This window comes from Schistocerca nitens, chromosome 1, assembly GCF_023898315.1.
Source record: "Schistocerca nitens isolate TAMUIC-IGC-003100 chromosome 1, iqSchNite1.1, whole genome shotgun sequence".
In the NCBI taxonomy this organism is placed as follows: Eukaryota; Metazoa; Arthropoda; class Insecta; order Orthoptera; family Acrididae; genus Schistocerca; species Schistocerca nitens.
The window spans coordinates 264,674,698-264,691,320 of NC_064614.1; the positions used below are offsets into that span (position 1 = coordinate 264,674,698).

At 40.6% G+C, this 16,623-nt stretch overlaps 1 protein-coding gene across 2 annotated transcripts in view; it reads right to left on the reverse strand.

The window, feature by feature from the left end:
* Positions 1 to 1,902: 1,902 nt before the first annotated feature.
* Positions 1,903 to 16,623, reverse strand: part of LOC126247766 (protein neuralized) — a 90,928-nt gene continuing 76,207 nt past the window's right edge. For both annotated transcript variants that reach the window (XM_049948508.1, XM_049948510.1), the window contains exons 3-9: positions 8,280 to 8,394; positions 7,802 to 8,196; positions 7,425 to 7,664; positions 6,339 to 6,537; positions 5,969 to 6,151; positions 5,193 to 5,584; positions 1,903 to 3,336 (exon numbers count right to left, since the gene is read on the reverse strand). In XM_049948508.1, the coding sequence (XP_049804465.1) occupies positions 3,073 to 3,336; positions 5,193 to 5,584; positions 5,969 to 6,151; positions 6,339 to 6,537; positions 7,425 to 7,664; positions 7,802 to 8,196; positions 8,280 to 8,394 (1,788 nt within the window). In that variant the 3' untranslated portion in view covers positions 1,903 to 3,072. The remainder of the gene's footprint in view (positions 3,337 to 5,192; positions 5,585 to 5,968; positions 6,152 to 6,338; positions 6,538 to 7,424; positions 7,665 to 7,801; positions 8,197 to 8,279; positions 8,395 to 16,623) is intronic.

Below are 16,623 nucleotides of genomic sequence, written 5' to 3' on the forward strand. Positions count from 1 at the left end.
CTCAAGTTACTGTTTCCCCAAGTGTTATGGTGTTGACATAATGTGCTGGGAACTCTTCAATCTTATCCTGAGAACCAAAGGCAATTATAGTCTGTTGATGGTGCAATCATCCAAGAACAAAAATTAGAATATTACATACCCCCCCCCCCCCCCCCCCCCCACAGATCCATCCCTCCTGTTCACCTGTCAATGACATGTAATAACCACACATTAGTTTGCCAATGATGCCACCCTTTTTGTCAAGGAAGAACTACTGCACAAGCTATATTACCAGATGTGCTCAATGAAGAGTGGTTCTTCAAAAATAAAATACAAACAAAGAAACAACTCTGGATGTCTTGATAGTATGAAGGCTGTCCAGTCATGGTTGGTAAACAATGCAAATATAGGAAGAATAAGTATTCACTGAACCATTTAAATTCATACATTTTTCCTGTAGCACACAAATGTTATTCTAAACTGATCTCTATCAGTTTGCCCTCATTGCTTGTGCTGTTGCCTCTGACAATTCTAAAAACTGATACAATACTAACATATCTGGACACACACACACACACACACACACACACACACACACACACACACACACACACACACACACACACACAAATATTTAACCAAAGTCATTAAACTCTCCAGTTTTAAAATTATAAAAAAGATATTTTGCATGAAACACTTATGAACAGAGTAACCCAAAAAAACTCCGAAGTGGTCACCATTTGAAAGGAGTTAGAGAGAGATTTAAGTTTTCCGTTGTTCGAAATGAAGTTTGTCGTAAGTGTTTAGCCATACAACTTGTTTGATACTTCTAAAATCCTCAGTTATTAATTCACTTGATCAGTTACTTGGGGAAAATTTTCAATCCACTGCACTGTAAATAACTTTCTGGCACTATCCAGCATGGTACTCAAACATTTGGAGCCATTGTAAGGGATTATCTTGTTTGCTTTGGGTGGGGGGGGGGGGGGGGGGGGGCAGCTGCTTTTTTTTTTTAGGTATCAAAGGCTCTGCTACAAACTAGTCTGTTGCAATTTCAGTGAAGCAACATACATTCTCCTTCAACTAAATATGGATCTAGTTCTGCACATAAATCCTAAAATCTTTGATAATGGTATGAAAAGTTCTGTACAAGAAGTCGACATTTACATTCTGTCATCTCAATGCTGCATCACTGTGGTGACAGTGTCAACTTTCTAAGTCAGTCTTGTCAATTATGTAACAGGCCCTAAAGCATTTCTTAAATTCTATGCTGCATCTGACAGCAGCAATGAAAGACTTGTGTATATCCCAACAAAACATGTAAAAAATCATCCTATAATTCATTTTCATAAGATGGCATAGCTAAATTAGTTTCAGTATAACAAAAATTTTAGATTTTTTTATGGTATATGAAGAGAGAGAGAGTGTGTGTGTGTGTGCGTGTGCACGCGTATATGTCATCTTACTCTGCCCATCAAGTCACCAGACCCTTTGAGTAACTTATTGCAGAACTATCAGTTAATATGTATGTTAACAGCCATAATTACTGGACAAACTTGTTGCAATACCAATTAAACTATTAATGTCTTACAAGCTTAATTTCATGAATGTTAAATGAATTTAATGGCTAACATAGGTCATTAGATGTTGATAGGGACAGTAACTCAGTTGGTAAGAACAGATACTGCATCTGGATCTAAGAAGACCCTTCAAAGGTGAGCCATCTGGTATGTGCAGTTAAAATGTGTTCAAATCACATGTTTAATCAAAGGCAAGGTTTATTTTAACTACAGTTCAACAGTACTGAATTACATATTCTCGAACAGTTCATGAACTTTTTTACCAAAAGGTAACAAATAAATAGGTGCTTACAGTTTTAAACATTTATTTATGATACAATGTTACACATTCAAAATACATACTAAGCACATGTAATAACCATGTACATTTTTATACAAGAAATGATGTAAACAAAAACAGTTTGGTGTAACAATTGCACTTGTGCTGATGTTAAAGAAAGACAACAGAAGAATGAATGTTACTGACTAAATTAACAGGAGGAATTACATCTGAACACCCAGAAAAAATTTTAAAGACATACAAACTTCTTCAAACATTAATAAATAAAAATTGCACTTTCAATTACATGTGCTTCAATCTATACACAAAGCATAAATAGAACTTTATGAAAAATATCAGCAAGTTTTTGGGATAAATTTTAATATCCATGTACACAAAAATCATCCCAGTCATACAGACAGGTTAATGGAAGAAACTGATCTTAAACTTCCCTGGCCAGTCAGACTAGCTCCAAGCATTTCAAATAATTTTATGGATGTCACCACAACTTACACAGAATATCTGGAAGATTTATGTACACAGTACATTAAAACAATTTAATAATCAGATATTATACAATCTTCTAAATACTTGAGAATGGTGGAAAAGAGATGTTATAAAAGTTGACTAGACTTCTACTACACTTTCAGGACATTAATGGAATGTTAATTTTCTTAAGTGATTAGACCTATATAATAGACCTTTCACTGGAAAACTGACTTACACATCACAATGCAAAAATTTACAGGGCAAATTGCCAGCCATTGAATGTTACATTTTATCAGATACAATCTTTTGGCTTTTAGCATTCCATAAAGACATTTCCATAGAAACTGTCACAAATTTTTTCATATTTGTACTATAAACCAATATTGCAGCTTTAATGTGTTTTTGACACTATATGAGAGACACACAATCTGAATGTCACATCCTATACCGTACTAAGTTCTGTAAATTAGTTTAGAAAATCTCAAAAACCACTTTTTGAAGTAGAAAAGCACACTCCAACAATTTACAGTAAAAAAATTTAAATAATATTCTTAAGGTAACTTTGCAAAATACATCAGTGTCAACACAGTCACAAAAAGCTTTTATACATTATTTTTAACAATGACAAATTTACACCTTATCCTAGTATAAAAGACAGTCCTAGTCCAACAACACGGATGATCGCACAGCGAAAGGCTTCTTTGGAAATGACCTCAGGCAGGAGGGAGTCAGCGGGGCACCGCAAGAGGGCCCTGGGGCCCGCTATCAGGACTTGTAAGTACGAATAACATCACGGATAACTGCTCTGCACAGAGGGCAGTGGCCACCACCCTTCCCACGCCACTGCTGCACAGCACATTCATAGCACATGCACATGTGTCCACACATGTAGAGTACACTGTCAATGGGCCGCTCATAGCAGATTGTGCATTCCGTGCCAGTACCTCCTCCAGAAGTTCCTGTAGCTTCTGCCCACTGCTGAAGTGTCGTCGTCGAGTCTATTGTCGAGTACGAAGTAGCTGATACTGGCTGGAAGATGCAAGGATCATATTACTAAAATAAGCTCACCAACACTAGCAGAAGGCAGAGCATGAACAATGCACAATGTGTCTAAAAAGAATTATTTAATATACTACCCATTTATATACAAGGGATACTTATTTTCTAAAAAAATAAGCAATTTGGCTAACTCATCCCAAACATTTCAGGCCATTCCAGTTTTGAATGACATAGAACTGCATCGTTTTAAAAGTGTGGGCATCTAAATGCTGTTAATACTACATTATTATATATCATACAGCTGAAAATGACTCAGCGTGAAGCATGTCCTGAGTTACCCTCAAAAAATTTGCAGTGCAGCTATTTGTGTTTTGAATTACATCTTTCTAACAATGTTTGTCCCATGAAGAACTTTTTGAAATGCCACCACTTCTGTTCTAGTAAATTGGCAGCACTGAATGTTGCCCTATTTCCATTGGTTTTCTTTCTGATTAGTTATGGAGTGCTTCACGATGAACAGTGTGTTGTCATAGAGAAAAATTATTACAAATACGGTGAATGTTGTGCGAAGACTGTTCACAAACCCCATGGAATGCATGTTCAACATAATGCATTAAATACATTATCTGTACAGAGATGGATTTATAAATTTTAGGAAAGTGCTTTTGTTTTGGACATTAAACCCTCAGGGTATCTCGAAAAAAAAACATTGCCTTATGAGTGAGTGTTGCTGCAAGTCCAGGGAAACCTCTCTACCGATGTTTGAAACAATTTGATATTTCCAGAATTCAACCAATTCTGTCAGAAGATCTGCACCTTTGGGCCTATAAAATTCAAGAGACGACAACAGTACCAGAAGCACAGATCATTTGCCCAGTGGGTATTTGAAAACTGGAATAATTTCACCGAGAAAACAATGTTCGTGATGAGATCCACTGAATGACCTCATTAGAAAGCAAAATTGCAGGACTTTGGGCACAGAAACCTCTAGTAATTATGGAGGAGTCATTACATCCACAATGAGTGGCTGATGTGACTCTTGGGAGTCAGGGCATGATTGGGCTGAATTTGGAAGGTGACACTGGAAAAACATTAACAGTGGATGACTGACACTGCTGCAATATGTTACAAGGGTTTTTGCAGATTTAACGGGATTGGATAGTGTGAATGATTAACAGGTTTGGCTTTAACAAGAGGGCACAGATGTCGCACATTGGTTACAGCAGTATACTTGTCACAAGAATGGTTCTCTAGGAAGGTGAATTTTCTCAATGGCGACGTGACTTTGCCACCTAGATAATGTGATTTCTTTCTGTGATGGTATTGAAATCTTGCGAGTACACCAAGAAATCACAGAGGTTAAGCATGTTATTTCAGACTAAGCCCTGCATATCACACAAATGGTTCAAATGGCTCTGAGCACTATGGGACCCAACTTCTGAGGTCATTAGTCCCCTAGAACTAGGAACTAGTTAAACCTAACTAACCTAAGGACAACACACACATCCACACCCGATGCAGGATTCGAACCTGCGACCGTAGCAGTCGTGCGGTTCCGGACTGTAGCGCCTAGAACCGCACGGCCACTTCGGCCGGCCATGTCACACAAGATTTCATCAAGGATGAGAGAGTGCCTGCAGTGCCATGGAGGCAATTTGAGTAACGTATTTCATATAATCCCATGTAGCATACACACACTGCAAAAATAGTCAATAAATTTATGTTATTAACTCAAATGTTGCATTACTTGCGGGATACTTTATTTAGAGGCTGCTAGGCAAGACATCGAGAAATATTGAGAATTTTAGAAGTAATTATACTTAAGGAAACACTTTACAACCTAGAGGAAATTTTAAAATATGCCTTCTCACTCAGATGTTGCTTACCTCTATGTAAGTATGCGAGTACGTCGATAACAGTGTTCCAGAAGATGACGGTTCACCAGGTGAAACACTATGGTTGTGCCTGTTTTGTTGGTTTTGTTGATTGAGGTAGTTGGAATGAGCAGGTGGAAGTTTCACCACGAGCACCGTGCCACAGCCCGGACCTGCCGCTGACTGGTACTGCACCAGCTCCGCCTGTGCGGTTGTGACTGGCACAGCGACGGGGACAGGTACAGAAGGGGGAGGTTGGACTGGTGCCGCCGCTCCTTCAGGAGAGCGGATTTGTCTGTCTGCGTGGTCTAAAACTGCACCGTTCATTGCTGGAAGGTTCACTCTGAGTCTTCCTGGAGCCAATGCTTCAGCTGTCCTCGGAGGAGGAGACGAATTTCGGGAACCTGGAAGGAACAAATAATGATTGTTCAGAATATGTGTTCAGAAATTTTGCATGCACATAAGATATGACACTAATCAAAATGTTGTAATCTCTCAGGTCCTCAGTGCAATTTATTAATGGTGCACTTTTGGATGTTCCAGTGAATCTGCAAATGTGCCTTGTCAGAGAAAATTGAAGAAAAGACAAAGGACTTGTTTGTTAGCCCTGACTGAGGCTACTTGAGAACTACTGAATAGGAAGTCCACTTAACATTGCTACAACTTTATGTGTTTCAGTGATAAAATGCAGCTGATACTGGAGAATTTTGGGAATGCATTATGGATATTTGTCAAATAGTTCACAAGACAACTGGGATTTTTCAGCACACACAGCTTTAAGGTATTACCTGGCAGTGAACGTGGATGGTGTAAATGAGGCGGTGGTGGTGCTGGCTGTTCTATCTGACTCCCTAGGATACGAATCTTCTGAGTGTTGCCGTACACATCCCAGAAAGCCCACAGCTGCAATGTGTGGTCAACATGCATCACTACTGCAGGTGGACCTCCATTTCTCGAAACTTGTACCTCACCTGTTTAGAAGTGAAAAAAAATTGTAGTGAGAAAGGATTAATTATTATCTACAAGTCTTAACAGAAATTAACTGCTACATCCTACCCACACAATCACAAGACTATTCTGAAACAAGTTAGATCTTTTTTTAGTAGGCCTATGTCTAACTACCTTACTATCTTGTGGCAGATAATGAGTATTATTCACCTGAATGAGTAATGCAAAATGAGAGTTCTTCCCCTCTTTGTGGCGAGTTTACCACATATTTACTGACTACCCAATACTCTGGACGGTCCAACAGGAGATCAGAGTCATCTGGCAGATCAGCTGGTTGAAGAGTAGCTGGATCACAAGACGTCAGGCCAAATGCCAGTGAGCCCACGTACAGAGACTGGGTTGCCAAAACCTGTGAAACAAGGGACATCAGTTATAGTTAATAAAGAAACCACTGAATTACATAGTATGACTGTTATATGTACAAACAAAAGTGGTTAAGCAGAGAGTAATGAAAAACAGTTTTAACACAGGCCTGGAAGCCAATGATTTTCCATGATACGACATATGCTCTAGTGCAATCACGTCAACGTCGCAGTAATATCTGAGGCTAGGTTTATATTGTAGCTTTACTCCTTATGGTCACAGGAATCTTATGTGGTACATGCTTAATGGTGCACTAGCACATTTAAGTGTCCTATCCAGGAATACACAGCATGAATCTTTGACAATTTTATAGGTTGTGGCTTATCAATACAGTGGCCCCCCAGATCTGCTGACTAATGCATTGGGTTTCTTTCTGTGGGGATGTTTAAAAGTTTTGGTGATAGGGAAATTGTGGGAAAGCATTGTGAACAGCTATTAGAGGATTCTGAACACACTCCAGCTTTATGAACATGTACTGGCATCAATGGGAAATGTTGAAGCACCTCTTCACATGAATGGTGGCCATGTGAACACTTGTTATGTATTTTTTTATATGTCCATCCTTTTGCCATGAGGTCTCTGGGATGACCCTAAGGATGGCTGTAGATGTTTTATTTTGTCACAATATTATGTATTTGTCCTCAAATACATAGGCCTATATTTTTGATCCTCTGGAACTGTGTTCATGTACTCAGTTGGAATATGACCTATATTTATCATCAATTTATCATTAATTTGTTTCGTTGTCCTCTAAGCTTCAATTCAACTTTTACTTATATGAATCTAAGAACACGCACCATGTTAAATCACGTTCATTTAATACAGTTTTACATAAATCATCCATTTAGTGTACATATACATAAATATACCAACCTGGATAACAATCTTTTCACCCAGATGTACTGGCCGCGAAGTAAAAACATAGCCCAGAGAAAATTCTGCATCACTCCTCGTAGCAATGCAGCGATCATTGCTAAGTCGAATATTGCGTCCACGAGTGCGGTGAAAGGGCAATGGACTCAAGTATGGATGAGAAGGTTGGGAGTGCTGCTGCTGTTGTTGTTGCTGCTGATGTTGATATGAAGAGGTAACAGGTACCACAGCACCAGACTCCTGCAGAAGAGTAATTTCATACATTAGATTACTACTAAACTCGTGGAGGAAACCCTCTCATGCTCTTATATAGTTGAAGTAAGTCAATGGTTAAAACTGCTTGAATAACAATTCTATGCACAAATATTGTTTATTACCTGTGGTGGCAATGGAGGTGGCTGAGGCTGTGGGGCGTCTTCCAGACGAGGCTGGTGAATGGAGAGCGATGTCAGTGAGGGCAAGATGAGCCGCTCTATGGCATCAGGGCTGGAATCTGTGGCAGCCGACTGCTGCGGTGACAGGTTGCGGCGTGAGTTGTTCAGCTGCTGGCGTGGGTCCACCAGCTCTATGGCCGTCGAGTTTCCGTACACGTCTATGATGGCCCAGAGGGGGCCGCGTGTCTCTACACCACTGAAGAATATTCCCTTCTCCTCGCCGTTGATACCAAAGTGCACATCACCGGCCGGAGTCACATAGTAGAAGAGTACCGTATCGCGCTCTGCAAACCGCTCGGCAAGTGCTTTTGCCCAGTAGCCGGGCTTGTTCGTCAGATCTGTGGACAGAGGAACTGACGTTCAGGTACTTTCTCATATAATGCTTGCAGATGTGAGAAACACTAACACGAACTCAACTCACCTGGACAAGCGTATTTTGGAAGAGCATATCTCAGGTTATTTGGATCATTGCATGTGAATCCAAAGCGAATGACGCCACTCCAGTTATTAGAAACTTCTAGGAACTTCACACAGACCTGCAACAGAAGATTCCTTTTATTTAGTAGTGCATAATCGGGTTACTTTTAGGGTTCTTTTTACTTTACTAGCATCTGCCTAAGAGACAACCAATAAATTAAAATTTCTTAAGTTCTTTCCGCATTGATACAAGGCTTTTTATTGGTTACTTGGAACGATTTTCACATATGCGAATGTGTCATTTAAATTGAAAGTTCAAATGTTTCACATGGTGCTTACAGCTATAACATAAGTTGCCTGTAATTCACAGGCGGAAGAAGATCGTGCTTAGCAAAGTACTAACATACAATTTTCAAGTTTGTTACAATTTCTGTTGCTTACATAAAGAATGTTCTGCGAACAGTTATGGCAATATTGGTACAAACATTAATCGCAGAGGATTAATATTGCTTTCGTATAGGACTGGTGTATTTAACAATGTTAATGAAGCTGAATGGTGCTCCTCCATACATGCCATTGTTGTTTTGGTTTGTCGGTAGTGGGGAGCGAACGTGGTAATTACGACGATAATCACTCTCACTCCGTCACTTACTATGAATACTTTTATTCTCACAGCGTATACATAATACATATAGACAAGAGCACTTACTACAAAGAACTGATCTGGCAAGGATCTTGTTGCGGTAGTGCAGCGATATTATTGGGGATGGGTGGGGGAGCCAGTGGTTCTACGTCCCCACAGATTTTTGGCTGCGGGATAAGTGCAAGTAACAATCATTTACGATAATGGCTGATGAATGTTACCCCGAATTCTTGCAGTTTCTGGAGTGGAATATATCTTCACATTATGGAATAACATATGTGAGATTTATCATCTGTCAGACTATGGTAGACGGTAAACTATCTGATCAGAAGTAGTCCAACTGCGTATCTGATGCCTAGGGCAGATTTCTGAGCAAGTGCCAATAAATACGACGTTACCAGAGCACTAACGAAATTTTTGACGCTATTCTTTACTGGGAAGGTTGCTACTAGCAAAGCAAACGAGGCCGCGTTGAAGCGTCCAGTCGTTCCCGTACGCCGTGGTGGTGGTGGTGGTGGTGGTGATGTCATACGCGAGCGCCACAGTTTTGACAAGCGGCCAGCTTGGCGCCAGTTTTACGGGGGCCGGCTGGACTTCTACCGATAAACAGCGAAGGACGCACTCGTCTCCTCCGCTGCGCTTTCATCAGCTGCTCGGAAAAACACTGACGTCAGCTGTTTTGCCAAAGTCGTCAGGGCCCCATGGGAACGTGGCACGTTACAGCTCAGTCGAGATCGTCAGGATCTTTCGTTAGCAATTCGAATTCGCCTATCAATTTCAACTGCAGATAGGCTTATAGTAAATCTTCCTCTCCTTTGTTCAGTTTCGTAAGAATACTGGCTTTAAGGGATACTCGCCTTTTGCCGAACCACTAAATCTGCTATTCGATCTCTCAGTAGTATTACCACCCTTAAGGTGCCTCCAAGTTTTTCTCTCGCACCACAAACAGCTTAGATCGAAGATCAGCAAAACTTTCAGCTGGCTCGCAAGCAATGTAGAAGCTTTAACTTACACAATGAGGTCGCATCTGATCTCAAGACCACATGGTGATTCGCTGAAAGCGAAGATATACGGCTCACGGTCAGTATAGATGGTGGATTTGTTTCTGCCTTTTATTTTAAAATTAATAATCTTAAGAGTAGATCTTAGTTTCTGGTCTTATCAATTTTTTGTAGCACTTTGCAATGCTTATGTTTATGCGTGAACTTACACATACCAACACATTGCTCTGAATCAAGTGTAGGAGAATATCATACAAAGGCAGTACAGTGAATTAAAACTGCCATCAAATACAAAACCGTAGTAGAGTCGGTGAAAAATGCTTTACAGAAAAATCCTTTACAGTCACGGTGGGTTTGGGCGGCTTCACGCGTCTGCCTCCGCCAATCACATAACGCGATTTTGTATACGTCTATGTGGCAACGCCTCAATGTAATCTGATCTCTATAAACGACTGGAGTTTTCGGCTGCAGCCTTTCCCACTTGGCAACTGAAAGCTGACAATAGCTCTGCCAGCTGTCACGGATCATCTTTCGGCAATTACTGTAATCAGTTTTTTCTGTCTGCTTGGGTTCAGAGTGTAATTATGCCAATGTGCACAGCGAGCCCATTGCGTCATGTTTGTTAAATGATCGGTCTGAGTAAGTCTGCTGTCCTAATACCTTTAACTCTTCTCATACTAGGAATAAATTCGAGAACTTCATGAAGGTATTGTTTTCATGCAGAAGGTATTGTCAAATACGAGGCGAATGCATTACGTGGGAGCACATCAAAATTCATCCAAACGCCGGTAGGAACATAGTTTATACTAAATGATTTAAAACTGAAACAGCAACCACCCAGAAGTATAGTTTAACAAAGTTTATTTGGATAAAACCATTACCGGTCTCCGATTTCTTACAAATCCATCTTCGGATGGTCGTTACAGGTTGTTTTGTTTTTGTTGGGGCCTCGTTTTGTATCAGTTATTCGTTTGCTGCACTAGGATAAAGTTTTTTGTTCACCATTGGACGAAGTTTGCGGGAGATTTAGTACATCTATCAAAGGCTTTATGAAAAGGTTTTAAAGTTATTAAAACGAGAAATGTTGTGAAAATTTACATGCTGTGTGATTCTGTGCGACGAAATTGCCCTGTGAAGCTGGGCCACCCTTTGGAAATGTGTATGGTGTGAGCTGCCATTAAGCAGAACGGTATGGTTAAGATTATTTTCAGTGAACTGAGCAGCAGTCACATGGCGCACTTCTACGAAAGTGTTTCAGAGTGATTTCGTCACAGAATCATACAGCAAGTAAGTATTTATCACATTTCACGTTTTAATAACTTTAAAACCTTCTCAAATCATGTGACACGTAATAAGAACTACATATCTCGTGAACTTGACCAAACAGTGAACAAAAATTTTTTCTACCTTAGTATAGCAGAAAATATATATATATATATATATATATATATATATATATATATATATATATAACGGTGCCCCAGCGAGGAAACAACGGAACTTAACACCCATCTGAAGATTGATTTGTGTTGTTGTGGTCTTCAGTCCTGAGACTGGTTTGATGCAGCTCTCCATGCTACTCTATCCTGTGCAATCTGCTTCATCTCCCAGTACCTACTGCAACCTACATCCTTCTGAATCTGCTTGGAGTATTCATCTCTGTCTCCCCCACGATTTTTGCCCTCCACGCTGCCCTCCAATACTAAATTGGTGATCCCTCGATGCCTCAGAACATGTCCTACCAACCGATCCCTTCTTCTAGTCAAGTTGTGCCACAAGCTCCTCTTCTCCCCAATTCTATTCAATACCTCATCATTAGTTATGTGATCTACCCATATAACCTTCAGCATTCTTCTGTAGCACCACATTTCGAAAGCTTCTATTCTCTTCTTGTCCAAACTATTTACCGTCCATGTTTCACTTCCATACATGGCTACACTCCATACAAATACTTTCAGAAATGACTTCCTGACACTTAAATCTACATTCGATGTTAACAAATTTCTCTTCTTCAGAAACGCTTTCCTTGCCATTGTCAGTCTACATTTTATATCCTCTCTACTTCTACCATCAGTTATTTTGCTCCCCAAATAGCAAAACTCCTTTACTACTTTAAGTGTCGTTTCCTAATCTAATACCCTCAACATCACCCGAGTTAATTCGACTACATTCCATTATCCTCGTTTTGCTTTTGTTTATGTTCATCTTATATCCTCCCTCCAAGACACCATCCATTCCGTTCAACTGCTCTTCCAAGTCCTTTGCTGTCTCTGACAGAATTACAATGTCATCGGCGAACCTCAAAATTTTTATTTCTTCTCCATGGATTTGAATACCTATTCCGAATTTTTCTTTTGTTTCCTTTACTGCTTGCTCAATATACAGATTGAATAACATCGGGGAGAGGCTAAAACCCTGTCTTACTCCCTTCCCAACCACTGCTTCCCTTTCACGTCCCACGACTCTTGCAACTGCCATCTGGTTTCTGTACAAATTGTAAATAGCCTTTCGCTCCCTGTATTTTACCCCTGCCACTTTTAGAATTTGAAGGAGTATTCCAGTCAACATTGTCAAAAGCTATCTCTAAAGCTACAAATGCTAGAAACGTAGGTTTGCCTTTCCTTAATCTTTCTTCTAAGAGAAGTCTTAAGGTCAGTATTGCCTCACGTGTTCCAGTATTTCTACGGAATCCAAACTGATCTTCCCCGAGGTCGGCTTCTACTAGTTTTTCCATTCGTCTGTAAAGAATTCGTGTTAGTATTTTGCAGCTGTGGCTTATTAAACTGATTGTTCGGTAATTCTCACATCTGTCAACACCTGCTTTCTTTGGGATTGGAATTATATTCTTCTTGAAGTCTGAGGGTATTTCGCCTATTTCATACATCTTGCTCACCAGATGGTAGAGTTTTGTCAGGACTGGCTCTCCCAAGGCCGTCAGTAGTTCCAATGGAATGTTTTCTACTCCGGGGGCCTTGTTTCGACTCAGGTCTTTCAGTGCTCTGTCAAACTTCACGCAGTATCGTATCTCCCATTTCATCTTCATCTACATCCTCTTATTTCCATAATATTGTCCTCAAGTACATCGCCCTTGTATAGACCCCCTGTATACTCCTTCCACCTTTCTGCTTTCCCTTCTTTGCTTAGAACTGGGTTTCCATCTGAGCTCTATGTTCATACAAGTGGTTCTCTTATCTCCAAAGGTCTCTAATTTTCCTGTAGGCAGTATCTATCTTACCCCTAGTGAGATAAGCTTCTACATCCTTACATTTGTCCTCTAGCCATCCCTGCTTAGCCATTTTGCACTTCCTGTCGATCCCATTTTTGAGACGTTTGTATTCCTTTTTGCCTGTTTCATTTACTGCATTTTTATATTTTCTCCTTTCATCAATTAAATTCAATATTTCTTCTGTTACCCAAGGATTTCTACTAGCCCTCGTCTTTTTACCTACTTGATCCTCTGCTGCCTTCACTACTTCATCCATCAAAGCTACCCATTCTTCTTCTACTGTATTTCTTTCCCCCATTCCTGTCAATTGTTCCCTTATGCTCTCCCTGAAACTCTGTACAACCTCTGGTTCTTTCAGTTTATCCAGGTCCCATCTCCTTAATTCCCACCTTTATGCAGTTTCTTCAGTTTTAATCTACAGGTCATAACCAATAGATTATGGTCAGAGTTCACATCTGCCCCTGGAAATGTCTTACAATTTAAAACCTGGTTCCTAAATCTCTGTCTTACCATTATATAATCTATCTGATACCTTTTAGTATCTCCAGGGTTCTTCCATGTATACAACCTTCTATCATGATTCTTAAACCAAGTGTTAGCTATGATTAAGTTGTGCTCTGTGCAAAATTCTACCAGGCGGCTTCCTCTTTCATTTCTTAGCCCCAATCCATATTCACCTACTACGTTTCCTTCTCTCCCTTTTCCTACACTCTAATTCCAGTCACCCATGACTTAAATTTTCGTCTGCCTTCACTATCTGAATAATTTCTTTTATTTGATCATACATTTCTTCAATTTCTTCGTCATCTGCAGAGCTAGTTGGCATATAAACTTGTACTACTGTAGTAGGCATGGGCTTTGTGTCTATCTTGGCCACAATAATGCGTTCACTATGCTGTTTGTAGTAGCTTACCTGCACTCCTATTTTTTTATTCATTATTAAACCTACTCCTGCATTACCCCTATTTGATTTTGTATTTATAACCCTGTATTCACCTGACCAAAAGTCTTGTTCCTCCTGCCACCAAACTTCACTAATTCCCATTATATCTAACTTTAACCTATCCATTTCCCTTTTTAAATTTTCTAACCTACCTGCCCGATTAAGGGACCTGACATTCCACGCTCTGATCCGTAGAACGCCAGTTTTCTTTCTCCTGATAACGACGTCCTCTTGAGTATTCCCCGCCCGGAGATCCGAATGGGGGACTATTTTACCTCCGGAATATTTTACCCAAGAGGACGCCATCATTTAATCATACAGTAAAGCTGCATGCCCTCGGGAAAAATTACGGCTGTAGTTTCCCCTTGCTTTCAGCCGTTCGCAGTACCAGCACAGCAAGGCCGTTTTGGTTATTGTTACAAGGCCAGATCAGTCAATCATCCAGACTGTTGCCCTTGCAACTACTGAAAAGGCTGCTGCCCCTCTTCTGGAACCGCACGTTTGTCTGGCCTCTCAACAGATACCCCCACGTTGTGGTTGTACCTACGGTACGGCTATCTGTATCGCTGAGGCATGCAAGCCTCCCCACCAACGGCAAGGCCCATGGTTCATGGGGGGGAGAATATAATTTGTAAGATATTCTAAACTGATTACGGTTGGATTCAAATGAACCTCGTTCAACCTTACTTGTGGCACGTTGCTGTTTCAGTTACAAAACTTAGTATTACAGCCACGGTTCTTAAAAGGCCAACTTTCGACAACAAAGGGTCACTTTTTTACTTCTCGCGAACATTTGAGAGAAACCGAAGTGAGCAGGGTGTGTGTGTGTGTGTGTGTGTGTGTGTGTGTGTGAAAGCTCTCACTAAACAGCCTCTTCCGCAAGGTGTTTGCAACCTAATGGAGCCGTCCACCTAAGAGGCTTGAGCTCCCTGAGACGTGAGAACCGGAAGCGGCCGCGCGTCGCGCCGGCTTAATTGCTGACGCGACGTCACCACTCGCCGGACACCTGACCCTCCCCCCCCCCACCCACACACACACACACACACACACACACACACACACACACACACACACACACAGCCAACCAAACGCAATTCTGCCAGCCCAGCAGCTGCTGCAGCTGCGACAGGAAACATAGCAGGCTGCTGACCCCATGCAATTGGCTAAGGCCGGTATTACACTATCATATATTTCTAACAAAGAAATACGACCAAATATTCGTCAAATTTGTTTGACAAATATCTTTGACATGGCGCTAACAAGGGGTATTACACTGTCGTCATTTTTCGTCAAATTTCAAGATGGCGGACAACAGCTTCTTATGAGCTGCAGTTGCTAGTACCACAATTTCATCGTGTATTTGGAAGCGAAGCAGCGGAAAAAAGTAAACATGCTTGGATGAAGCCACAGGTATTACGTCGAGACAAAAACATACAGCAAAATTTGTTACGGGAGCTGCAACTCGAGAACGTCAAGTCTTATATACAAATTACTTACGAATGGATGAGAGTATTTCAATAAAGTGGCTTCTCATACTACAAAACAAAATACTCTTCAGGAATTCTGTATGTGCAGAAGACGAACTGTGACACGGATTTCTTGATACGGGGGAAAGCTACTGTAGTCTACAACAGCACACTAATATCGCACTGCACATTAACCAAATCCATTCCAGAAACGTGTGAAGCGATTTATAAAGCACTGAAGGGGGAATATGTCAAGGTTAATGTTTAATACACTATATGGGAATAAGAACTATTTTTGAATAATTTAATTAAGGAATTAGTGTTCCACCAACTACAAAATTAACAAAAATGCACGAAACAGGCGAAGCGCTTTTTAACTGGTGGCATCCAGAGTTCAAAAATAGACAAAGCAGAATCGAAAGCTAAGAAAGAATTTATTTTAGGATATGACCCCACACACTATTCCGGTTTGCTAAAAAGCTGCCTGGTGCTTCCAGACGTGAAGGTGGATGGCTGTAGCTATGATTGTGGACGTGTCGCCCTCAGCATATTCCACCTGCCCACCAACACACAATAGCATGCACTGTGCCCCCTGTGTGTGTATGCAGTGCGACATATAGCTAGTAAGCCACCGGTCATTAGCTGTTTAACTCACTGGCTGTCGGACCTGAGTCCTCCAGTGTTGTGTACTGCAGATTCTTTTTTCAGGTGTGTATAATTGTAGGACGCATGGCCTGTGGAGTTAATTTCTTCACTATAATTTCTGCTGGGGCAAGAGTACAGGAATTATAGACAGCCTGTAATAACAAATCAAAACTTTTCAGCGTTTCAGACGAATGGCATTTATGTTTCGGAAGAATAAAGCAAAAATAATATAAATGCCAAATTTGTAATACGTCACCAGGTTGGTTCACAAATTCACAGCAGTTATATCTGAATTAATAGGATGTATGCTTTACTGTAAAAGTGTGAATAATGAAAAGACAGTCCAAGCACACGAACTTTTCGTTCGGACAAATCTTACACACAGCTGCTAACCCCTGGAAGGGGCCATAAGCAACGACATGGT